The 26,591-nt window shown below is 45.7% G+C and overlaps 1 protein-coding gene across 1 annotated transcript in view; it reads left to right on the top strand.

Moving 5' to 3' along the window:
- Positions 1-4,172: 4,172 nt before the first annotated feature.
- The window catches only part of LOC144800052 (cytochrome P450 4B1-like), a 178,697-nt gene continuing 156,278 nt past the window's right edge, over positions 4,173-26,591 (top strand). The window contains exons 1-2 of the mRNA XM_078671650.1: positions 4,173-4,437; positions 24,224-24,368. Of these exons, the coding sequence (XP_078527776.1) occupies positions 4,234-4,437; positions 24,224-24,368 (349 nt within the window). The 5' untranslated portion in view covers positions 4,173-4,233. The remainder of the gene's footprint in view (positions 4,438-24,223; positions 24,369-26,591) is intronic.

Below are 26,591 nucleotides of genomic sequence, written 5' to 3'. Positions count from 1 at the left end.
AATCAATTACCATCTCTATTTTGGTTTCGTGACACCCAACTGTGAAAAAGGATACCGGTCCTCCTCTGGCCCTCCCAGACGGGGACGGTACTGCTAGGACTTTAAAGGAGAAATAACCATCCATGTCCACAGCCCCTCTGCTCCAGGTTTCCTGAATGCAAATGATGTCAAAGGTTTTAATATACTGCACCCAGGCCTCGTCCGATAACTTGGGGGTGATTCCTGCCACATTCCAGGAGAGAAGACTTAATTGATGGTGATTCTTCCCCACGCATTCTGTGACAGGAGCCAGCCCACTGGAAGTGGTAGGAATCATGTTAGGTCCAATTGTCTGAAGAACAATGGTCCCTACACTTCCCCCCGCCAATCTGGAAACAGGTAAGATGGCATTGTTTAAAGGTTCACAGTGACCCCAGATCCCTGCCCTTCCCCTTCCAGAACATGACAGGGAAACAGATGGTTTAGTTGATCTGGGCACCGCTCTCTTCGTACAACCCCCTAGTTATTTCTTAGTGCCAAAGTACAATTGTCTATAGTATGATCAGCCGTATCTTTACCTGACCCGTTCCTATGGGTTTGCTGTCAATCTATTTTTGCTAGATCACTCAGTGGTGCAAATCTATTGGCGTGCAACCATGGTTGAAAATGGCTGTCAGTGAGGTGCATGTTATTTGGGGTATTTCTCGCCCTCCCCATATTATAACTCATAGATTTAGAAGTGGTAGGGGGATAGAAAAAGCCAAAGGGTAGTATTTGGGGAGAATTGTCATCCCCGATTTGGTTGGCTGCGATGTCAAGAATTGCCTTTACCAGACCCGGGGATCTAAAGGTCAGTATGATGCAATCCCCCCCTAGATTTTTGTGCCTTGCACCCACCCAGCTCACTCTACGGGCCATATTTAAATCACCAAAAAGGCATTTACTGTCCACGCCTGTTTTGTGATTTATAAAGTGAAGTGCCTTGTTTCACAGGGAGGGCCAGTCCTCCCTCTGCCCTGGCCGAAGGGCCGAGACATTGGCTAGGACAGTAATGTATAGTGTGGCCTGGGGTGGTAGGTGTAAACTAAATCCATTACTATAATCTCTCTGCTGGCCTTGATTAGGACCACAATCAGATCGACAAGAGGTTTGATTTGCAGGTTTTATTTGCGTTCCCCCGTCCTTACTAGGAAGTCTATTTTGTACTGAATGCCCATTTCTAAAATTTTGGTCCCAAGGCTGTTGTATAGGGTGGATATTATTATGATTAGGGGGTGTCTCCCTCTGAGCTACATTTGCCATTGAATGGGTATCTCCCTCATTATTCGCAGGGATATTCCCCCGTGTGTTTTTTTCACTAATTCCCGAGGGTAAAGGGATGGTTGTGGGAGTTTGCAATGAAAGGGGGGCCGTAGCTTTCTTTTCAAGGCTACGTAGCCTGCAGTCCATGTCCGACAATTTTTGAAGAATGGGGTCTAGGCTTGCTGTTAATAGTGCCTGTAATTTGCCCCAAAAGGAATCACCCTCGACTTCCCCCGGGAGTATTGGCTGAGCATTTGGCATCAGTGTTTGCATAACAGGATTATTTAAAATCAAGACAGACTCATCGTCTTCTGTAGTCTCCTTGGATCGGCTTGGACTGGTATGGGCAACTAGCTGTTTAAGAGATTTTGTTGCAGCCTGGCCCCTTTTTTTTCTTGGCTGTAGAGGTTTGCTTCCTCTCACCTTATTTTTAGTGGCTTGACCTCTTGTAACTACTTTTGTCGTTACAGTTTTGTGAAACTTTCTTTAACCGGAGATTGGTATATACCTAGGGGCCCACTTGTAATGGAGCTATTATGTGACCCCTGATGTGCCATTGCTTCATCTGGGTTAGCAGCTCCAACACCCTCCGCCCTAGGCGTCTGTACTAGTGGAAGGGTGGGGTCCAAGGACAGGGATAGCCTACGTTCGGTTAATTCAATTTCATGAATTATAGCCCATTCTGCTCTTATTAAAAAGGCATCCAGTGTGCCGGCCACCCCCTGCCCAGTTCTCAATCTTGACACCCTTTCCCTCTCTTCCCATTCTATTCTCCTCAGACGTAATAATATACAAGGAGCGTTCCTCAAACAGACAATAAATAAAACACCACATTCATGATTATATCAAGGAAATAACAAAGTACAAAGATACAGGTAAATATCGTTAAATATCAACTATTAAATATCACTTAATCAATTATTTAGTATCTAGAAGTCTATTGACTTCACTGGAATGCAGTATATCAAAAACAAGTTAAGAGTATTCCAGGGCTGATAATACCGGTGTGGGAAAAAGTCTAGCGGTCTAGCATCAAAGTTATTGCTTCAGGTGTAGGGCGATTGCAGCGTATTATTAATGTATGCACACAGTACCTTGGCCAATCACTTTGTTTGTAAGTTGGAAGGATTAAATGAACGACCCCATATAGGGAAACTTAACGTTAGGGACCTAGCCCTGCCCTGTCTCTTTCTGGCGATGACGGGCAAGGACGGGCCCGCCCTTGGCCCGGGCTTTGCCCGATCGCCGCCCGCACGCGTCCCGCGTTGCAGGGAACGCGTGCAGCTACTTAAGCTCCTCTGGGCGCGGGAAGGTAAGCAAAGGGGCCTCACTGGGAGCAGGGGCTGCTGGATGCTGTAGTCTGGCCGTTCACCTCACGGCAATGATGTGACAGACAGCCGTCCCACTCACGGGGCTGTCACGAGTGCTCCACAGGACCTGCTGCTGAAGAGTCAAGTGGCCGTACCCCTCACGGCTGGATTGCGCGTCCCGCGTTGCGGGGGGCGCGTGCAGCTACTTAAGTGCCTCCGGGCGCGGGAAGGTAAGCAAAGGGGCATCACTGGGAGCAGGGGCTGCTGGATGCTGTAGTCTGGCTGTTCCCCTCACAGCAATGATGTGACAGCCAGCCGTCCCACTCACGGGGCTGTCACGAGTGCTCCACAGGACCTGCTGCTGAAGAGACAAGTGGCCGTTCCCCTCACGGTTGGATTGCGCGCAAGAGTTCTGATACCATTGCCTTCTCAAAGAGATCTTGAAACACATTGTACCAGTTTTGAATTGTGACACTACAAGTTAAAGCACGTATCAAATGCCACACTCATAGCTTCCGACTCTGTTGCTTTGCAAAGTGCTCTCACTGGCAGCTGCCCTCAGTGAAGTCCAACACAAGGGGCCTGATTCACCAAGGTAAAATTACACTTGCACAAGTTTACTATTTCTTTGCTATTCACAAAAGGCCAGTTAATAGTTTACATATGCTGAGAATCCACAGTTGGGCGTACAACTCTGCACATTAAAAGATAGGCCTGTTCTGTCTTTTTATGTGCAGAGATCTCCGGTCTCATCTAATACATAACTTCAAAACCTCTTTTGCACTGGAAAGTACCCTAAAAGTAACGTAAAGCAGCATGAAGCACTGCATTACTTAGCGCCTAAGGGGAGTTACTATGCTGGTACATAGGCATTCTCATGCAATCACCCATGCCTTGTGATGCAAAACCCTATCTACAAACAATAGTAGACAGGGTTTAGCGTCAAAAGTTAACACTATTTGAAAGGAGGCGTTAAAGAGAGAAATGCTTTTATTAATTCTTTCTTTTCCGACTCTGCATGCGAGCTACACTGTGCAGCACACACACAAAGTAGGAAAAGCTTTAAAGTGTGTCTAAGCATAGTATTTTGTACACCAAGGGTACCCTTGAAGTACAAAACGTATGGTATACTCAGGCACGCACCCTATCACTACGGCACTAAGGTGTGTGCCTGGCGCTCAGCAGCTAAAATCTGCACCGGTGCTAGGGAACGGAGAGGAGAGAATAATATCTCTGTAGATGTGGCGCTCTCCTGCTCCCTTCCTGTCACGCTACTCAGCGCTGTATGTTTGGCTGCTGCGCTGCATTCTGATTTTTTTTGAATGTGGACTGTAATTTTTGAATAGCAACAAATAATAAACTTACACAAAAGTGGAAGTTCACCATTGTGATTCAGGCCCAATGAATTCAGGGGGTTTCGTTTTTGTTCCAGCATTTTTGCTAGAAATCTTCCAACATAAATCATCACAGGCTTCGTATTTCTTATCTCTATGAAATACCGCTGACAGTCTGTTGGGGTAACAAACGTTCACTCCATTATCTGGTTAATGTTTGTGAGGGAGGCGTGTCTCTCTTGCAGGGAGATCACTTATTTGCACGTTCAGCTTCAGGTGACAGAGAGCTGCCCCAGAACTCCTGCAGCATGGCCAGTGCACTAGAGAAGCTGCTGACAAGCACTGGCTTTAAACTAGATTTCTTTTGGATTTTACAGCTGTCGCTCTCAATATGCCTGGCCGGAGTTTTGATGAAAGTGGTGAAACTTTTTCTTAAAAGAAAGGAGTTGGTTAAAACGTTTGCAAGCTTCCCTGGGCCTCCAGTCCACTGGCTGTATGGAAACGCCCATGAGGTATGTCGGGGGGGATGGGGCCAACATGTTGATCTTGAAATGTGTCAGCAATAGCTGATGTTCATGCGGCAGCCATGCAGAGTGAAATACTTTGCAGATTGCTACAGTAACTAATATGCAATGGAAACTCATGTTTAAATCATAACATCTGTTGATGGGCGCAGTTCAACAATGAAGGTGGAATGCATGCAAAACAGAATATTGACAGAACTTGCTTTACATACAGGAAACACAGTAATGAACATGTTTTTGCCAATGTTATAACTCTTGACTCGAAGTTCTATGTAGTGTGCCACTTCCACAGGAAGCAGCTGTGCCCAATACAGATGTGTGACCCCTGTTGGACACGTGTTGCATCATGCCTGTTCACAAGCAATTTGGGTGTCCTCTCACGTGACGTCATGGTTTCTGCAGTATATTTCCACCACCACCCTTGGCCCTGGAATGTGGGGGTGTGGGAGGCAGTGGCCGCATCAGGGGCATTAAAGTGGTGGGGCTGCGCAGGGGAGGAAGTGCAGGGAAGCAGCGTGGGATCAGCGTGGGGAAATAATTTACTAAATACTTAGCTGCTATCTGCAGCGTCGGTGCTCTTCTGGCCTCTGCTCCTCGACTCCCGTCATCCCACAGGCTTTCCTACGCCAACCCAGATGCTGGTTTCATGCTGGTATTACCCAGCATGACTGCAGCACAGTGATTGGCGTGAGCACCCTAGTTAGGCGCTCACTAAGGGGCTGCGTCTCTCTGCTACCTCTCAACCTTGCTCTCTACCTGGCTGTGCAGCACAGCTCGGGTGGAGAGACCGAAGTGCGCATAGCGGTTTGGCTGGCCTTAGACGGCTGGCCAAATCGTCATGAGCACTTGAAGCAGTGCGACCACTCCTCCTCCTTTCCGCAGCTATGTTGTGTCAGACTGGATGGCCCCACCCTGCCCTTGGCTCGGCTGCAGGAAGTGAGCGAGAAAAAATATAACTATGATAAAGTGTGTTATTATCATTTAATTTTTTATTTTTCACTCCTGAAAAGCAGTGGGGCGATGCTCCTCTAGTTGGGCCATAGCGCACTGTCAAAGAGTGCACCCTCCAAGGTAAAAAAAACCTCTTGTAACTCAAGCTGAGCAGAGTTTCCTCTCTCTGGGATGGTTTTGGGAAAGCCTCAGTGCCAGAAATCCTTGCAGTTGTCACTGTCAGTTGAAAAGCAAATACATGTTCTCTAGATAGCTAACTAAATAGATAAATGAATATGATGTAATCCATTATGTTCTTGGGGATGTAAATTACCATTATTAGTCTGGTTCAAATGCCTATAGTTAGTGCAAGCACTGGTCTTACCTCTGTCTGGGTCTTGGGGGGTTCCCAAGCCAGAATGGTATCAATCTTCGGCTGTAGGGGCGCTCATGCTTCAGGCACTCAACTTTTCAAAGGAATTCTTTGTGCAGACAGATGCTTCATAACATGGTGTGGGGGCTGTGCTTTCACAGAAGAATGAAGATGACCTAGACCAACTGTAGCCTTCATTAGTAGGAGGTTACTTCCACGAGAACAAAGATAGAGTGCGATTGAGTGTGAGGCATTTGCTGTGGTCTGGGCACTGAAGAAGTTGAGACCATACTTGTTTGGGACCTACTTCCAGTTTCAGACTTACCACAGGCCCCTCCAAAGGTTGGTGCAGATGAGGGATGAGAATCCAAAGTTGTTGAGGTGGTCCCTTTCCCTACAGGGATGGATTTCACGGTGTAACACAGCCCTGGTCCAGAACACGCCAATGCTGATGGTCTGTCCAGATTTTTCCGCCTTAGTGGAGAGAGCTCCCAAGAGGGTGGGTAACTCTCCCCACATTTCAGCTGGAGGGGACACGTGTTAGACTTGGCACCATCGGCGTGGGTCTCCCTTCCACTTATTGCTCTTGCTCATCTGTTTTTGCAGGTCTAGATGCTTTGGGCACTGCTATTCAGTACGATAACACAAATAGACACTGGAATGACCCTGGTACCCTGAGGGTAAGAGAGGTAGTAACCGGAGTATATCCTCCCAGAAATGTATAACACGAAAAAATACTCCAGTGGACCACGTAGTGGTCAGTTGAGTAATATGTAAAAAACTGTACCTGTGGTCTAGAGAACAGAGAAGTAGGAGCGACACGGATAGTGATACTATAAGGTTGTGTCTAGCGCAACCATGTATGTGGGGGAAAACACTAGCTTGTTTATATTACCCTCACACACCCTAGTGGTGTCATGCTTCATCATCGGGTCACCCCGACCCCTGCAAGTCGGGGTGGGCTCGACCACAGTGTTGGGAAGCTCTTCTGATATATTCAAGGAGGGGGCTTTACGTAAGATAAAATCACCCAGATAGATCCCCGGTGTCCCTTTATTTTGGGGTCTATCTGAGAAGTTAAAATACTGTATAGAAATTATTTATACAATTGGATCATGTCAGGGTATTATGGTCCTATGACCCTAGTGCCAACATGTTTCAGTCCACAGTGGCCATGAAGGTCCGGGACTTTCTTCAGGGCAATGACAGCCCCCTATGTGAGGAAAATAAGGATGGGATACCCTATCCTAACAATATAGTGAGGGTAGAGTAGCTGCTCCTCAAAGTATAGAATGTGCTGTGTGTGTCAACTGCCAGGCTGCGTCCAATTAGGGAAGTCGGCTTGCTGCACACAGGACCAGGAAACATGTGGGTGGTCTTCAATTGAAGGTCTCACCCTGCAATGTTCCTATCGGTTCCGGTCCTCGGCTTTCGTTCTGGGCAGTACGTGTGTTAGAGACTGTCTCTAACACACGTATTGCACCTGGCACATAGTTTTTTGCTTCTGTCTTTCTGCTCAGTCTTTTTCTTAATATAGACCACTACTAGTCTTTTGTTTTGTTTCTACATGTAAAATGGGGGTGAAGACTGTGTTCTGTGGTCTCTAAATATTTATTCCCCTTGGACCCTTCTCAAATCCTTCGTGTTACATACACCACACTCCTGCCACAGGGACTTCATATACTTAGATATGCAGTTGGTACCGCCGTCTGACACCCCCTCTCTGGGGAACCCCACACAGGAGAAAATCCCCATCAATGCACAACCCACCACGGGAGCAGTCACAGTCTAGAGAGGAATGGCTTCTTGGTACCAGGTGGCATGGTCCACAAGACCAGGATGAACCTGTTGCCCATGGCTGTCTAGGGATCCACAGGCCGAACAATGTCAATGCCCACCCTTTCTAAGGGGGTTCTGACCACAGGGAAAGGCTGGAGAGGAGCCTTGTGCTTCCTCCCACTCTTACCACTTGCCTGGCAAGTCTGACAGGTCCTGCAATGACTATCTGAAATCTTGCACATTTTGGGCCAATAAAAGTCGGTGACAAGCCTCTCAAAGGTCTTGTCTTGCCCCAAATGTCCTGCTAAAGCAACCTCATGAGTCAGACCCAGTAGGAAGGCTCTGAAGCCCTGGGGCACCACCAGCACAGAGGCTGACCCAGGATCAACAACCTTAGGCTCATTATACTGGAGACCATTCTCCCTGTAAATCCAATGTGATCCAAACTGATCACCTGCAGCCTAGTTTGCAGCCTTTTGCCGCAAACCCACAAGAGAAGGGCACTTCTTATGCTCCTCACAGAACTCTTCCCTGGACGGGCCTCCTTCCTGCTGCCAATGGGTCAGCGCAGGCAGGTCCCCCAGTTCAGCCACTTGTTCCCCTGTAGGCTCCACGGCATCCCCCTCAAGGTTTGCCTCCTCCTGGACGTGGGAACTTCGGGGGCTGGTTTCCCGTGCCTACTGCTTCTTCTCACTAAGGCAGGAACCTGGGCCACTCTTTCAGGCACCAGGTTCTCTTGAGCACCATTACTGGCTGCCATTGAGACCTTCTCTCCACCTTATTCCAAGGGGAGATCTCCAAATCATTTCCTAGCAGACAGTCAACAGGCATTGCTGGCCTCACAGCTACTTGAAAGGTACCTGAGACCCCTCCACTCAAAGGGAACCTGAGCCACCTTGCAGTGGTTCTCTGAATTGTCAGCAGCAATTACAGGGTAGAATGCGTCAGGATCACCTGCTCTTCAGACACCAGCTGACAACTGACAGCTGTCACACTGGTTCCTGTGTCTCTCAGATTCTCCACCCTATAGCCATTGATGGTCATCCACTGCCTGTACTTCTTAGTGTTATCAGGCAGTTGAGTCCTAGGGGCCATCTCACTGTCTCTAAAGAGACTAGGGACATCTCTGTGGGACCCCACCCACCTTGGGCATCCAACTCCTCCCCCAGGGTTATAACAGTCATCTGCCGGGACGGTGCACCAGTGGGTGCAGTGGTAACTGGTTTGGGACCCGCCTGACCACAGCTAAAACAGATTTTGGGACCCTTCTGCCCAGGCTTACCTGGCTGGACCCATGGTCTTTTGTCAGTGGGAGTAGCTCTGGAAAACAACTACTGGACAAGTGTTCCCATGCAATGAAATCATAGAGCGCCTGAAAATCATTTGCCTTGCTACCCTTCGCCCAACCATTGTGGTTCTGAAAAATCTGGATTCATATTCTAGTACTGGACTCGAGAATAAAAACTTCGTCGAAATAGGACGAATTTGGTATCAGAAGACCGAGAATGACGAGTACATCAAGTACATGTATTTTCGGCATATTCGAGTGACGATTTCACCTCGAAATCGTCTTTTACCTTCTAAACCCTTAGCTGCATGTTGCCCTTTACATAGGCCTTAATCCAGTTGAATTTGATTCCACAAGGACACATACTCCTTAATCGACTTCTCCCTGACCCCAGTACAAGTTAGAACCATTGCCCCAGGCCGAACTCGTTAGGTCAGTTCCCTCCCAGTGGCCGAGCAAGATAGCATCTAGGCCCAACCAGCCATAAAACCATTTCAGCGCGCACACCTGCCATATCTCGCTCACATCTTTCTCCACTCCTTTCCTTCACTTCCTTTATGATGGGGAGGTGACTATTTTTATTAGGGGTCTAGCGATATCTGATGAAATGTTGGGCCTTGCCGGATGATTTGTTATGGGCAGCACGACGTGAAATATGTACATGTCATCATGACTCTGCTTTTCTTTTGTAATCAGTAACCATAAATGAAATACCACGAATCCAAGGAATGTTTTGCCCAAGGCTGAATATTATGTATAAGAAGGGAAGCCTAACTTCGTGAAAGTGTGCAGTCTCCTGAATATACTCGTATTGTACTTCTAGGACCCTGTCACCTTGGTTGCAGCCAATAAACTAATCTTTGACTTTACCTGGAAGACTCCGAGTTTCTGTGGGTCTGACTCAGGAGAACCCAAGGTCTCTGGGTGTTGATCCCCTGGCACCGCTGGGTTACCGGTTCTGTGCCGGTTCTTAAAAACCCAGTACCTCAATTGGCGCCCAGCGTTTGGGGCGATTCCAGTGGTACCAATCAGCCTGAAGATCGTGAGGAGCTTTGTGTGAAAATTCCAGAGGAGGGCCCACCACCTCATCGACCCCTGCATGTCGACGTGGTCCGAAGGTCTTTACTGCGAGGTTCCCCGCTTCCAGACGGCTACAAGGACTGCTGCCCTGGCTATCGCCCTGATGTTGGACCCTTGAAATTTTCGGTAGAGCTAAACGCTGAGACGAGTCTTCTGGTGAAGCCATCGATATTTTTCAGTTAAGTATAAGTGGAGCGTCTCCCAGTCCTTAGTTGGACTTACTTTGTGGTATCTTGGAGATACAAAAGGTTTTTATTGGTACTTGCAAGCACCATAACCGAAGGACTCGTGTATTCACGAGAAATATCGTAATCGATAAATCCTTTGAAGTTTTGGAACTAGACTAGAGAGCGAGGATGCCTAGTCTTAGACTCGGGAATTGGTTTTGTCTTGGTAGTAATAATAGGGACTCCCGATTGGAGGACTCATGTCCGGTTCCTCCAGTTGGAACTCCGACTTACGAGCTATACGTTAAACATGGGGTAGGCCCCATCGTTTACAACGAGGTATGGATTAAATACACTAGGAAAGATGGTGTTTTAAAATGGCCCCAATATGGTAGCTTTGATTCTGAAATCTTAGACAACCTTGAAGTTAAACTCTTCAAAAAGAAAGCCCGGCCGGCGATGTTTGACTCTTTCCGCTTATGGCGCAAAGAAGCCAAACAAAAAGAAATTAAATTAGCTAAGAAAAATAAGAGAGAAGGGGGACTTTCAGTAATGCAAGCTGCCGTGCAGTTTAAAGATAATGAGGAAGAGCAGATAAATGAGCAGTTGCACAGGCAACGTAAAATGGCAATAGATAAGTGTTATCCAGTTTTGCCGTCTCTTCAGCAAGGGACAGCAAAAGAGCGTGAAAAAGACCAATTAATGTCGCAATTATTAACTTCACCACCCCCCTATGTGCAGAATGCCACAGCACCCCCGCAACCTTTAGTTGCACAAGCAGCGCCTCCGGCTCTTCCACCGCACCCACCAGCTGTTCTTCAGCTGGCTCCTACTTCTTCGGTGCAGCCTCCTCCAGGCCCACCGACCACTTCTGTTTCACCTGTGTTTTCTACGATTTTGCCTACTGTACTTTCTACATCTCCTAATGCCCCCTCTACGATTTTGCCTAGTACCACATCTATTATTCCCGATACCTCTTCTGCCATCTCTACCCCCGCCTTATCTCACCCCGTTTTTTCATCTGTTTGTCCTTCAGTTTCACCTTCCCTTCGGCAGAAAATGGCCAGCACTGTTACTAATCTTCTTTTACCTCTTTTCGGGTCGCCTGCTACGACCCCTAACATAGGTAGAAGACAGTTGCGAAGTCAACTGCCTGATTATCAAGAGAGAGATTCCCTGAATAGTTTAGCTCGGAAATGGGTCCTGGACACTGCAAAATATGATGTACAGTCTGTCATGGAAGTTTTCCATCAATGGGAAGCAGCGACACAGAGATATGGGTTCGAACAGATGTGTGTCTTTCTTGGCGAAGATTTAGAAGACAATGATCAAGAATGCATCCCACAAGAGATGTGTCGTGTACGATTTAAATTTGGAGAGGGTATGATTGTAGGTCCCGATGTGGAAAAAGCAGTTGAAATGCTATTTTCATATCGAAGTAAGGGAAGCAGTTCTGGGTCACCATCGGAATCCAGTGCATCTAGTAGGAAAAAGGCACGACAATACCCTATGAGAGAAGTTCCCCCACAATGGAGAGAGGGTGACGCGACAGCTGTCCCACCTGTCCTGCCCCACTTTCACCGCGTATGGGTACATGTCCCATGGAAGCGAGCTGAAGTTTTAGCACTCAAACAAACACTACCAGATCCGCGTAAAAATCCTGCAGGGTACTATAAAGAATTGTCGCAAACTGCTGGGTCATGTATAATGAATTTGGCCGATATCGATATGTTATTCGGGAACGTTGTTCCACAGCCTTTATGGGGAAAAATTCGCCATGTAGATCATTACCAGGAATTAGGTGACACGTGGGTTAATATTACTGCTGCAGATGCACGACAAGTTGGTGGTGCTAAGCCTGAGCCTCTGATAGCGGAACTACCTGGTAGAATAGTAGATTACATGAAAACGATAATGCCTGCAATACGCGTAAATTGGGATAAGTTATCTGCATGCAAGCAAAAGAAAGAAGAAACTGTTTCAGATTTCTTCACCAGATTTGAAGAAACATTCATTGACCACAGCGGTCAAGATATGACCACAGAAGGTGGTCAGAGATTGTTTGTCGATAAATTTGTGCACAACCTACTTCCAGACTTGTGTAGGAAATTGAAAGATTCGGAAAGTTCTTGGGCAGTCTCATCGTCAGCCCAGATATTAGCCACCGCACAGTACTACGAGAATAGAGACAAAGATGAGAAAGATAAAGTAGAAAAGAAAACTAGAGAACTCAAAACGAAGGTTTTACTACAGCAAGCCTATCCGCCACGTGGTGGTGGTAATAAAAATACTAATGGTCAGAATAACTACCAGAACACTTTTCAGCAGCCTCAGAGAAACTTGCAAAGATTCGATTACAATCAAAACCGCGTAGGTCCCAATCAGTGTTTATACTGCAAACAAGAGGGTCATTACAAATATGACTGTCCTGCCCTACCACAACGTGCAAATGGAATTTCTGGCATAAGAGGTCGTGGTAGTCAGCAAGCGCCTAGAGGTAGAGGGCGTGGAAACACCCCTCAGGACGCACGTCCCCTTCCACCACAAAACTCTATGAACAGGTTTGACCAGCAAAATAACGTATCTGACAGGACAGCTCAATACTACGTTGACGAGTATTACACAGAAAATGAGCAGTGGGAGAGTAATGATTGCTAGGACAGCCTAAGACAAGGAGAGGGAGTTGTTTCAGTTCCAGAAGATCAGAGTGGACCTTACGTTGAGGTGATTACATCGGGTGTGTCAGAACCTTTTCTGTTGGATACTGGTGCTACAAAGAGTTCTATTATGCACTCCAAACTCCCTGGCGCACCTTTGTCTGGCGAAATGAACGTTTCCGTAGGTTTTTCTGGCGCCCCGGTTACAAATCCGATTTCTGACCCTTTATCTCTTTCTGTTGGTCCTTGTGAATTCGAAGCACCCCTTATTTTGACAACAGGTTGTGGTGAAAATTTGCTAGGATTAGATTTGCTAAAAAGATTGTATGCGACTTTGTACTGTTCCCCCTCAGGAGTACAACTTTCTTTAGGTAAGAAAGTGGTTTCTCCCATGTATTTGTCGAGAAATGCACTTCCAGCAGAATTGGCACTTCTCCCAGATATTCTTTGGGCTACTGGTCCGAATGATGTAGGTCTTTTAGAAATTCCACCGTATGTTGTAACATTGAAGTCGAATGTCAAAATGCCACGAATTCCCCAATACAGAATATCCAATGAGGGCGAAAAAGCTTTTCTAGCGATTGTTTACGAGTTGATTGAAAAAGACGTAATTGAAGAAACACGAGGCAATGTTTGCAATAGTCCTGTTCTGCCTGTTTTAAAACGAACTGACCCTTCTCAGCCACCTGTGTATAGACTCGTGATTGATCTTAGAGAAGTAAATAAGATAGTGGTGCCACAATTCCCAGTTGTCCCCGACATTACAACATTATTGACTATGATTCCAGCCTCTGCCACCTGGTTTTCGGTGATTGACCTGAAGAATGCTTTCTTCAGTGTCCCGATTGCCGAGGAAAGCAGGGATATTTTTTCCTTTAGTTTAGGTGGTCGCAGTTTCCGCTTTAAACGCGCCCCTCAAGGCTACTGCGAAAGCCCCTCAATATACAGTCAAGCTCTGAAAAGTCAGCTTGACACAATGGGTTTGCCCAAAGGTTCCACTCTCGTACAGTACGTGGACGATTTGCTCATCGCTGCGGATACTGAGGAAATATGTAAAATGGCCACGTTGGCATTACTGCGTCATCTATGTGATCTGCATCACAAGGTGTCACTTTCCAAGCTTCAATATTGCCGACAAGAGGTGACCTACTTAGGTCATCTCTTATCGAAGGAGGGGAGGAAACTGACCCCAGAAAGAATTCAGGCAATAGCAAAATTGCATGTGCCAAGAACGCAGAGAGAAGTACGCGCTTTCTTGGGCATTACATCGTACTGTAGACAGTGGATTCCAAATTTTTCGTTATTAGCCAAACCCTTATTGGCACTAACGTGTACAAATACACCCAATCCCATTCCTTGGTCTGATGAGTGTCAGAAAAGTTTTTTCGAATTACGCACAGCATTATGTTCGGCCCCTGTGTTAGGTAACCCCAACTACAGTAAACCTTTCACATTATATGTCCACGAGAAGGAGGGCTGTGCATTGTCTGTACTGACTCAGTTATACGGAGATAGACAGCGGCCATGCGCCTATTTTTCGTCAACTTTGGATCCGGTAGCACGAGCATTGCCAAGTTGTTTAAGGGCCACAGCAGCAGCAGCTGTTTCTATTCGACAGTCTGCAGGTCTAGTAATGAATAATACACTAATCGTGATGGTCCCGCATGCAGTAGACACGTTGTTAAATAGGACCAAGACACAGCACTTAACTAGTGCTCGACTGTCCAGTTATGAATTGACGCTACTAGCAAGCCATGTGCACATAAAAAGGTGCAGTACCTTGAACATAGCCACATTGTTACCAATTACAGAGGAATCGGATGCTTCAGAACAGCACAATTGTTTCCTCAGAACAGAGGAAGAGACGAAAGGGAGAGTTGATTTATTCGACACTCCTCTTGCCGAATGTGATGGTACATTATGGGTGGATGGTTCATGCTTTAAACTCCCAAATGGTAATGTGACTACAGCATATGCTGTCACAACTTTGCACACAATCATTGAAACTGCGCGAATACCACATGGTTCAGCTCAAGCCGCTGAACTCGTGGCACTGACGAGAGCATGTGTGTTATCCAAAGGAATGAAAGTGACTGTCTATACCGACAGTCAGTATGCTTTTGGAGTGGCTCACAGTTTTGGACGATTGTGGAGAGAACGTGGGTTCCTGACTTCGCATGGAGCTAAGATTCAGCATGGTCAGTTGGTGAATGAGCTTCTTGAATCACTGACGTTGCCCCTGAAAGTAGCGATCGTGAAATGTAGTGCTCACAAGAAAGTGACTGATGATGTTGGTTGTGGAAATGCATTTGCTGATGAAACTGCTAAGGGAACTGCAAAGAATATGATGAGCCGAATGTATGTTGTGAGCCCAGAAAGACGGACTGGTGATGTTGGAATATGTGAAGACACGATAGAAAGTGTGAAGTCCATCCAAGCTGAGGCCACGGAGAAAGAGTTAAGCATGTGGAGGGAAAGTACAGGGAGAATGGATGCGAATGGTTGTTGGATTGAATCGACAAAGCAACCGAGATGGTTGTTACCTGATGCATATGTGCCTGCAGTGGTTACAATGGCTCATGGGATGGCCCATATCAGCGCGAAAGGGATTTGCGAGTTGTTGGCCCCAGTGTGGAAGAATTCAAGGATTCCCAAGTGTGCAGAGAATGTTGTCAAGAATTGCCTGGTATGTCTGAAACCCAATCCTGGTAGGGGAACCCCAACTCCAGCTGGTCATTTTGCACCTCCTACGTATCGGTTCGAGGTTTTGCAGCTAGATTTCATACACATGGAGAGGTGCAACAACTTAAAATACGTGCTCGTGGTTGTTTGTGCCTTCTCAAGATGGGTAGAAGCCTATCCCATAAGGGACAATACTGCCTTGTCCACAGCGAAAGCCCTTGTGAAAGAGTTCTTCCCCAGGTTCGGAATGCCTAGAATGGTCTGGTCTGACAACGGAAGTGAATTTGTGGGTTGTGTGATGAAAAGAGTGTGTGAAGGGCTAGGCATTAGGCAGAAGTTCCATGCTGCAAATCACCCCCAATCAGCTGGATTAGTGGAATGTTACAATGGCACGCTTAAACTTAAATTGGCCAAAATCCAAGCGAGCACAGGTCTTAAATGGCCTGACGCTCTACCCTTAGCACTCCTATCCACCAGAATGACTGTGCATTCGCGAGTGAAACTCAGCCCCTATGAAATAATCTTTGGTCGGCCAGCCAACATATGGGGAGTGCCTAGGCCCACGAAGTTTAGCGAGCTGCAACACCCCATTCTGCTTGACTATTTGTATGAATTGACGGCTAAATTGCGTGTTTTATATCAACAGGTCCACAACCCCTTGCCTCCGGTCTCTGAGACACCGGGTCACTCCATTGACCCCGGTTCCTGGGTGCTTGTCAGAAACTTCCAAAGAACAAGAAACGACCAGCCCAGATGGACCGGGCCTCACCTCGTCCTCCTGTCTACAAGGTCGGCTGTTAGGGTGGAGGGGAAGGCCAATTGGGTCCACGGGATCCATTGTAAGAAAATACCCTTCCCTCTGCCACATGACCAATGGGTCCGGACAGGAGGCACTGACTCAGAGCGCACAACTGATGAACGTGTAAAAGAAGCTAATCCTGATTGTAAAAGTGGGAACGTTTTTCAAGACACTGCGCCACCATCAGAACAATTGAACTCTGTGGAACCTGAGCTACTATTTCTGGACCAGACAGTACCCGGGAAAAGACGCTACAAATTGCGACCAAGAAAAACAGACTAAAGTAAACGTGATTTATTTTATGATCCGAGAGAAAAACCTGTGGACTAATAAAAAATGTGTTTTTTCCCCAAATCCTATTTTTGAAAGTGCAGATTCTCCCATCTAGGTAACTTGCTTATTTTTGTTTTTCTTTGAACCGCCATCCGGGTTCCGCTGCTAGGGTCGCGGTTGATTAAAGACTTTTGGGTGCAGCTAACGACGATAGGTCGCTGGTTCCAGTTGGTCCAAGGGAGCTGCCCTAGACTGACGGAAGCATCCTTTAGCAGAAACAACCTACCGCCGCGGGCAGCACCTTAGAGAGGATGGAGTTTCCTGATGTGGAGAGGCCTGCCAAACAAATGAACTTTAAGCAGAGACTTTTGAAAACAATAAGGAAGAAAATTTTTATAATAATGTGTATTTTTATGCTATTTAGCGTAATGGTCTTTTTGATAAGCTATGTTTTATTCTCTTTTCATGTGACATTTGCGCCCACTACATCACCCATACCTCCTCCTACTGTTTCCTCTCATTCTTTCCACCCTTTGCCTGACCACGAATCAAATAGGAGATTAGAGTTCATTAATAACTCCTTCGTTCAGTTATTACACCAACACCAACTTGTAATGAACACAACCAACTGTTGGGTGTGTGGTCTCATGCCCCACACCACGGATAAAGGTATCCCCTATTTGGTCCTGCCATTTAGTCACAATGGGTCAGTATGGGCATATAGGACAATGTTCATATATGCACGAGAAATCCAACCCCTACGTTCTGTAAAAGACAACCTCAAGACTAGCGCCCTAGTCAAGGGTATAGTTGACATGATCAAGGAAGTAACTTCTTACGAAGATACCCCGGATGATGAGATACTTGCATATGTAGGTTGGAATGTGACCGGATATGGCATTACATTAAGTGAGAAACAGCAAGCCAGGAGATCGTCCCCTATCTGGATCGTACCCCATCAAGGTCACCTGTGTCTGCAAGGTATTGGTAGGAATCCCAGAGCTCAGCTAGGGAAGAGTGTCTGTACAGAAACGTACGTTTTTGGATCTCAGACTTCCCCTGCCTTTTTAGCCGCTAAGGGTACTTATTTTATCTGCCATGATAGAGCCTATACATGGTTGCCCCCTGACTTCTCGGGCTCATGTTTTGTTTCATTCCTGTTACCTTCCACCTACACAGCAGCGGCGGATTACCATCGGACAAGGGTAGTTAGAGGTGTTCTGAGTAAAGAAGACACTGCAGGTCAAGAATTTGGTGACTTTGCAATGGGTGTCCTGCCGTTCTGGGGAGCCATGGCTAACAGCAGAAACATAAGGCAATTGACAAGGGTAGTTGAATCCACCGTGATTGAAACTGCTGGTGCCCTTAGTAACCTGACTGCTGAGCTCCAGTCGGATCGATTGATGACCCTTCAGAACCGGGTCGCTTTGGATGTAATACTGGCGGACCGAGGTGGAGTATGCAAATTGATCCAGTCCAGTTGTTGCATTTTTATTCCAGATAATGCTCCGACAGTGTACGGGGCCATCTCCAAACTACATAAGATTTCCGAATCTATTCATGTGGAAAAAGGAGATTGGTCGTTAATGGGATGGTTCTGGGAACTGATATCTGCCTGGGGATGGAAAATTCTGATGGTCATTGGGATGGTCTTAGCCATTCTTTTCCTGTTCTGTCTATGCATACAGTGTGCTCCTGCAATATGTGGCCTCTGTGTTACATCATGTGTAAGGAAACCTGTGTCAAGACATGAGCTCAGCACTAGAATGATGTTGCAGCAACATCTCAACGACTTTAGGAATATAGATCTGGACTCAGATTAACATGAGGATAGATTAATTGCCTATGTAAGGGCAAAAGGAGGGTCTGTGGTTCTGAAAAATCAGGATTCATATTCTAGTACTGGACTCGAGAATAAAAACTTCGTCGAAATAGGACGAATTTGGTATCAGAAGACCGAGAATGACGAGTACATCAAGTACATGTATTTTCGGCATATTCGAGTGACGATTTCACCTCGAAATCGTCTTTTACCTTCTAAACCCTTAGCTGCATGTTGCCCTTTACATAGGCCTTAATCCAGTTGAATTTGATTCCACAAGGACACATACTCCTTAATCGACTTCTCCCTGACCCCAGTACAAGTTAGAACCATTGCCCCAGGCCGAACTCGTTAGGTCAGTTCCCTCCCAGTGGCCGAGCAAGATAGCATCTAGGCCCAACCAGCCATAAAACCATTTCAGCGCGCACACCTGCCATATCTCGCTCACATCTTTCTCCACTCCTTTCCTTCACTTCCTTTATGATGGGGAGGTGACTATTTTTATTAGGGGTCTAGCGATATCTGATGAAATGTTGGGCCTTGCCGGATGATTTGTTATGGGCAGCACGACTTGAAATATGTACATGTCATCATGACTCTGCTTTTCTTTTGTAATCAGTAACCATAAATGAAATACCACGAATCCAAGGAATGTTTTGCCCAAGGCTGAATATTATGTATAAGAAGGGAAGCCCAACTTCGTGAAAGTGTGCAGTCTCCTGAATATACTCGTATTGTACTTCTAGGACCCTGTCACCTTGGTTGCAGCCAATAAACTAATCTTTGACTTCACCTGGAAGACTCCGAGTTTCTGTGGGTCTGACTCAGGAGAACCCGAGGTCTCTGGGTGTTGATCCCCTGGCACCGCTGGGTTACCGGTTCTGTGCCGGTTCTTAAAAACCCAGTACCTCACCATCCAATGCTCTGCTAGACTCCAGCTTCTTGCCATTTCTAAATATCTGCCTATAAAGCTCTGGGGTCAACCCAAACCTGGTTACTAAGGCTTCCTTCATGGTGGCATAGGACACCTGATCCTCTTTGGGCAATGCTAGAAAGGTTTCCCTTCCTTCACCCAACAAGAGGCCCCACAACCCGACTCCCCAATCTCTCTCAGGGATTCTATCTGGCATTATGGCTACCTCATAAGGCTTAAACCACTGCCCAATGTCCTCATGCTTTTGAAATCCTTAATCACATCCTTGGGAATATATACTTTTCCTTCTACAGTCACTGATGGTGTGTTGCCACCATAGGGGGTGATCTCTAAGCTCTTCAACTTAAGCTCCAGCACACTCAACACCCTCTCATGCTCTAAGAGCATCTTCCTTTCCACCATGGCCAATCTCTTGCTCTCCAACTCCAATTTCTGATTCTCTATGTCACTCTTGCTCCCCAGTTTGAGCTTATCAAGCTCCATCTCATGCACTCTGCTTTTTTCCCTGTCCTCCAACTCTCCTGGAGACAGACCCTTTGATGACACACTGCTGCCCTCCCTGGTAGGCACCCCCCCCCCCCAGTTAGGTCAACTAACCCATCCTGCTGCCCTTCTAAATTCTCCCACTTTACCGTAGGATCCTCGGTCGGTTCACTTGCATGACTTGCTTTCAACCAGGCCCTCAGCGCCTTTGGAACTCCTCCTTTCTGGTGAGACCTCTTATGGAGATTTAACATTTTTTGCAGATGGATTTAAGTTGTGACACAGTGTAGGTATCAACCCTCTCTTCTTCAAATTCAATATCAACAGATGCAATGGATCCTTGTTTGCTCATGTTGAAAATTGGCAGTACTCAAGATGCAAAAAATTCAAAGGAAGAATTCGACCAAAATGTATGTGGTTGCTTAATGGTCTGCACTCACTAGTAGTGTACACCAATCACTGTATGTACATCACAAATGCAAGTCCAAATCATCACCGCTGACCACCAATGTTAGAAACTGGGGTCTCTAGTTGGCAATGGTTTGCACCTTTGTCAAAATAGGGACTCTTGCTTCTAGTCAGGGAAAGGGGTATACACTCCTAAAATAACCCCTGCTCACCCCCTTGGTAGCTTGGCACAAGCAGACAGGCTTATCTCAGAGGCAGTGTGTAAAGCATTTGTGTACACACACAGTAACACAGTGAAAACACTACAAATGGACACCACACCAGTTTAGAAAAATAAGTAATCTTTATCTAAACAAGACCAAACTGCAAAAATCCAATATGCAGTATCAAAAATAAGATTCTTAAATGGTAGAAATAGTTCAGTTCAATGCAAGTTATAAATGCAACACTTTTCCAACATAGTACCTTAGATGCGTCACGCAAAACAAAAAAAAGAGTCACAGGGAAGGCAAAGCATGAGTTCCTTGCTTTGTGGGAGACGGCGCACCTGTTCCTTACAGCAGCGCAGGGAAGGCAATGTGTCAGGTCCTTCCCGTAGAGGATGGGTGGGTGCACTTGCCAAGTCGACATGGCAGTCCCAAACTACACACAGGCTCTGCAATGGCAGGCCTGGGCCACATTTTACAATCTGCTTCTGTGGGTGGCACAATCAGTGCTGCAAGCCCACCAGCAGCATTTGATTTGCAGGCCCTGGGCACACATGGTGCACTGTACTAGGGACTGATAAATAAATCTAATAACCAATCATGGAATCACTAATCTATACAACAATTTACAATAGGGAGCACTTGCACTTTGGCACTGAACAGCAGTGGCAAAGTGCCCACAGCATCTAGACCAGCGAGAACAGATGAGGCAACTGCAAAAAGTGGAAGGGAACCCATGCCAATGGTGCCAAGTGTAACACTTTCCCTTTTTTTGGTCCTTGGCATTTAAATGAGAGTTTTTCTGGATCCTCCATCTTTTTTTCTTACCTCTATCCTTTCTTGTCTCTCGATTAGATTTCTTTTTTTCTCACCCCTGAGAGTTTCTGTGCCCACAATGCTGAGGACAGACCCTGCTCGGCAGACTCCGGAGACAGCCATCCAGATATCACTCTTTTGCGCAATGAATGGGTCGAGTCGGACTCGAGGCACCCTGCGATAGGGGCGGTGCATCATCAGTGCAGAGAGTAGGAAGTGCAGAGAGGATGGGAGGGGTGATGGGTGAGTCTTGGCCGAGTAGGTGAGTGGTAATATTGGTGAAAACTGTGTGAATCTATGTTAGATTTTAAATTGTTAGCTTTTTTTCTTAGAAATGTTTCTAAACGCAGGTCTTATGCACTTTCCATACTCTATATTAAAAAGGCTGATTAAGTTCTAAAAAAAACATCTTAAACTTTAACGTCAGTGAATTAAATAATCGCAGGACATATCATGTTATCAGGTGCTCAATGATATTTCACCGTCTGGGGTTCTCTATGGGAGACACTTCTCCCCCATGCTGAGGATTCCAAGATCCACAGTGATTGGCTGGAAGCATCTTTTCATCATCCTCCGCCACACATATGGTGCTCACAGTTTTGTTCTGTGAGGGGCGTAAACTGCTTTTACTTTCAGAATTACACCAGCATTGAATTAACCTATATTTCACAATTGCAAGGTTACAATTTCTGGCGGTCAGCAGCCAGGACCCAGTTCCTCTTGGAGCCAACCACATTGTCTTGGCTGGCAGGGCATCTCTCCTCCTTTCAAGGTAAAATTATTCTAGGGGTTGATTTTACCTTCTTGCAATTTATTAAATGTGATGCAACCACAATATCATAATTGCTTTTTTTAATAAGTACCTCCTATGCATGTCTATGTCCTATGCATAGCAGATCATAATTACTTAATTTAATGACATATGGAAGCATGGATAGTCTAGTATATCTTTCTGGAATTCATACTTAAGACCCCCATAGTCCGCATTTTATCAGAAACGAGCGTTCAGGTCAAGTAGCCATCCTAATGGCTTATAAATAGACATCATGCAATTTGGGCATTGGTTTCCATATGCTCTGAACCTGGCATGATAAATATCTGCTTGAGGCAATAGGGTATCCAGATGGTTCAGCTAATTTTCAGGATATTATGCAACTACTTTCAGACTGGGTGTTTTTTAGCTTCCCTGGCCCTCCAATGCACTGCAGGGTTTCTCGGAACCTGTTTCTCTTATCATTCTTCAGTGGGGTTGGAAACTTATGAGAGGCTCATTGAGTTTATTGATTTTAGAGGCATGCCTAGAAAACTTTAGAACATTTATTTCAGGTTTTTTGTCAGCAGTATGGGGCTGGCAGATATTTCAGTAGTTTGGCAAACGCTGAACACAACAGCCAGTGTCAGCTATCCACATTTCAGCCCGGCTTAAAGAAAATGAAGCATGAGGAGTTTGAGGGGTATTTTATAGCTATGGGCACCCCAAATCTTGAATTTAGTAACTAAAGGCAAGGCAGTCATTTACACACTATCGGCATTAGGTAATGGTATGCATGAATAGCTACCAGCCTTTTTATATGTACAGCATACAGTCATTTCCCTGTGAATAAAGTTGGACAAGGGAATCGGTTGCTGTGTTTTATGCACTTATTTATGTTGTGTGTTTGTCACTAGCAGACGCCTCTGCTTTCCACTGTTTGTTACACGTTTTGGTTGTTTGTTTTGGACACTCCCTTTCTATTTTCTTTGAGAATCAGGTGACGACCGATGATGAGACAGGGGCTTGTCTGGAAATTACATACCAGTTACCCCGTTGGTGGTGTTTCGTGAGGTGTCACTTGTTTCTCGCACATTTTTCTAAACAGATTTTGGTCCAACATTATTGAGGTGCATCCCTGGTATTGACCCCGTTGGGTCAGACAGTCTGTTTTTGTTCTGTGTTTCTGCCAATGAAAATGGGCGTGTTTTAAACCTGGGCACAGTGCAGTGATTTGTCCCCTCATAAACTAGAGGGGCTGGGAATAGGTATCAGTACATATAGACTGTTCTACTTCCTTCAGTAACTGACAGATGTTGATGCCCGCTGGACGGGGGCTTTTTTGTTGGTCTCAGCCATTTACACACAACAATAATTAGCCAATTCAAAGATAGAGGATATGAAAAGCGAGGAAGAAGAAAAGCAATTTGCAGGATTCTTGCATGCACAGCCCGTGAAAAAGTTTTCTAGAATTCAGAACCAGTCAATACAGCCCTCTCGTGATTTTTCTTAGAGTGAGGTTGCTGAAACTGTTCACAGTCTCTCCCAACTGTAAAGCAGAAGGTGAAGACAGGTTTGTTTCTGCGATTTACCACACCTTCACAAACTTGCTAAGTTTTAGACTTATTTTGCTCTTATAATTAAATTCTTAAGGGAGTCCTAATGTTGCCTTCTTTAAGAGCAGCCTTTCTTGTCGCTGTTGAAAGCCAAATAAACGTGGAAACAAGCTAGGATCCTAGGGTCTGATCACTTTAAATAAACCAAGGATAAGATTCTGGCAAACACTGGCTTGCTCCTTTGAGTTGGATCTCTGGCTCAAGCAGATAAGTGCAAGTAGGTATTGTGATGCTAATCCCTATCATCTTGAAAAGACAACTGAAAAATGATCCACACTGAAGATGCACCCTGTGGTTATTTTATCTGATGCATGGATGCCGGTCAACCTCGTGAGCTGGGTTTTCTGACTTGGAGGTTTATCAAACCACACAGGGCAAGCAGAGATCTCAGTCATGGTGATGGCCCTCCCCAGAGGAGTGGAGGACATTGCTTTCCATGACCTGTTGGGCTGGTGGGCTACTTCCCACATTGCTGCGCCTTCACTTTGCATCCATACATTCATTTGAATGGTATTAAAGAGCCTTAAAGAGTGAGGTAGTTGAGAAAATATATCTACATAAACATATAAGATAGTAAATTGATATATAGATTAATTCAGCCATTTATACAGTTCTTCAATCTTTGAATGTTAATCCCATTGCTGGAGATTGTCTTGCGTTTTCTTGATCTTAGCTTTTATTCAATTCACTTTCATCATATTTGTTTTCAGTTTCGACAAGATGGAAAGGAGCTCGACAAACTTGTTGCTTGGACAAAGCAGTATCCATATGCCTTCCCTGTTTGGTTCGGAAATTTCACACCGTTTCTGTTTATTAGCCACCCAGACTACGCCAAGGCTGTGTTCGGCAGAGGAGGTATGCAGTTGTACAATCAAAACATTTTACAAGATTTTGCCAAAAGTGGAAGAATAATAAACATGTGGTTCTTTGCATAACAAATATTCATGAAATATAGATTGCATACATCTTTAAACAGGGACATTATGCAGGACCTGCCCCGCGGTGGAGGGATGGGTAGGCACAGGCAATGGAGGAGCCAGTCATCCAGTGTCCGTGCGATCTGACAAAATAAGGCCCAGTGCCTGCTGCCGCCTGGGCACGGTCTGCCCTGTGGGATGTTGGCTGGGTGGAGAGAATAAAGCAACACAATTGTAATATATACAAAGTGAAATAGAGAAGTACTACCAGAGAAAGACAGTGAGGAAAATGAAGAGAGAGAGGAGGAGGGTGTGAAATGCAGGTTAAAAAAGACTGGTAAATGTGAAACAGCACACAGGAAGTAAGAGAGAGGAGAAAGAGGAGAAAGAATTTGAGCGAGGTCATAAGGAGAAAGGTGAGGAGAGATAGAGACAAAGAGAGAGAAAGAGAGAAGCAAGCTGTAGAACGCCCGGTAAGTAACGAAGAGGAAGTTGAGAAAAAGAGCTGAATATTAGAGAGACAGGAGGGAAAAGAAACAACTTCGGGGCATATCAGCACTAGCCGGCGATAATTATCGCTAAGCGCGCTTAGCGCCAGGATAATTATCGCCGGCTATCGCTGGATTTTATCGCTGAGATAGCGTGCTTTCAGCGACGGTTATCTCCAAAGCGATAGAAATCCAAGCGACAGCTGCTAAATGTGCGATTATCGCTGGAAATCCAGCGATAATTGCACAGCTGCGCAGGTTAGCGGGCAGCTAGTTGATTGGAGAAATGTCGGTTAGCAACATTTCTCACGTTATTTTGGGGAGGAAAGCCCACTTTCCATCTCATTAGAGATGCAAAGCTGGGCGTTCAGGGAAATGGAGCAAAGGCATGGAAACACGCGCTAACGTGTCCATGCTGATAGGGTGTTAAAATTATCGCTGCTTTAGTGGCAAAAAGTGCCGCTAAAGCGGCGATACTGCCTTTGATGATTTGCCCCTTCATCTGTTGACATACACACTTCCTACACTCAATGGCGTAGAAATACCTGTGGCCGCCCTGCTTTTGCCGCTCCATGGGTCGCATGTAAGAGCGGGCTGGGGCAGTGGGGGTGCTGGCTATCCCTACTTTGCCGCCTTACCTCAGGCTGCAGGTAAAAGGGAAGGGGGGAGCTGTCAATCAATGCTATGGCACCCCACGATGGCTGCAAGTAAGAGTGGGGGGAGAATCATCGCCTCCAATACTCCCCATGCTATCGATGCCTCTGCCTACACTTTGGCTGAATGCTCTTTTACTAAATCGCTCACACTGTCACTGGTCTTATCCATTTCCTTTATCCACATTTTATGTACCCTAATCCCTTGGCAATTTGCATTGCCTCTTCAAGCATAGGATCCTTGATCTACAGTTTCTCCTTAATTCTTTTCATATTTGTGCATCTTTCAATTTGGTCCTGTATTAACTTTTCAAACTGGCATGTTAAAGACAGACCCCTAATGCTATCACATAAAATGCAGAATCTTCATCTGACCTTTGCACTGGGGGAAAAAACCTATGTCGCTCCAATACAATGTTTACTTTCACCATGAAATGCACAGCTAACATTTGTAAGGACATTTTGTAAAGATTGTCGGGTTGTCCATCTCCCATGTCCAAAGAGAGGTCTTCATACATCCTCGTCCATTGACACCAGGTTGGTGGATTAAAATTGCTTGTCTTCTTACCGGACCATATTTGTCGGCACCAATTGCCAACATGTAAGTGACATACAACTTTTTCCACTGTTTCCATGGTATCGACTGTTCACCCAGAGTAGCAAGAAACATTGGTGGTGGAGCTAAACCTTGACGAGTCATCTAAACAAATAATCATACAAATAAACAATACATTAGTATAGTTCCAACCTGTTGGGGAAATATAAAAGGTTAGTGAACAAAAAAAACTAACATAACTGACCAAAATAACTAATTACCATAACAAATTTACAGAATCAACCAAAACACGCATGAGTGTGATAGATTCTTATTTGGATGTTTGTCTTGTGTAAGTTTCCTGGATAAATTCATATATTGGATATTTGTCTTGCATAAGTTCCCTTTTCCAAAATGGTGTGCTGCGCCAAGGTACTTTCCTCAGATGTCTGAGTTTAATACAGAGACACTCTCCCTCCATCATT

Source organism: Lissotriton helveticus, chromosome 1_2 (genome assembly GCF_964261635.1).
Source record: "Lissotriton helveticus chromosome 1_2, aLisHel1.1, whole genome shotgun sequence".
Classification (NCBI taxonomy): Eukaryota; Metazoa; Chordata; class Amphibia; order Caudata; family Salamandridae; genus Lissotriton; species Lissotriton helveticus.
The sequence above is the reverse complement of the archived record's forward strand: the minus strand, read 5'-3'. Positions and strand labels throughout refer to the sequence as shown.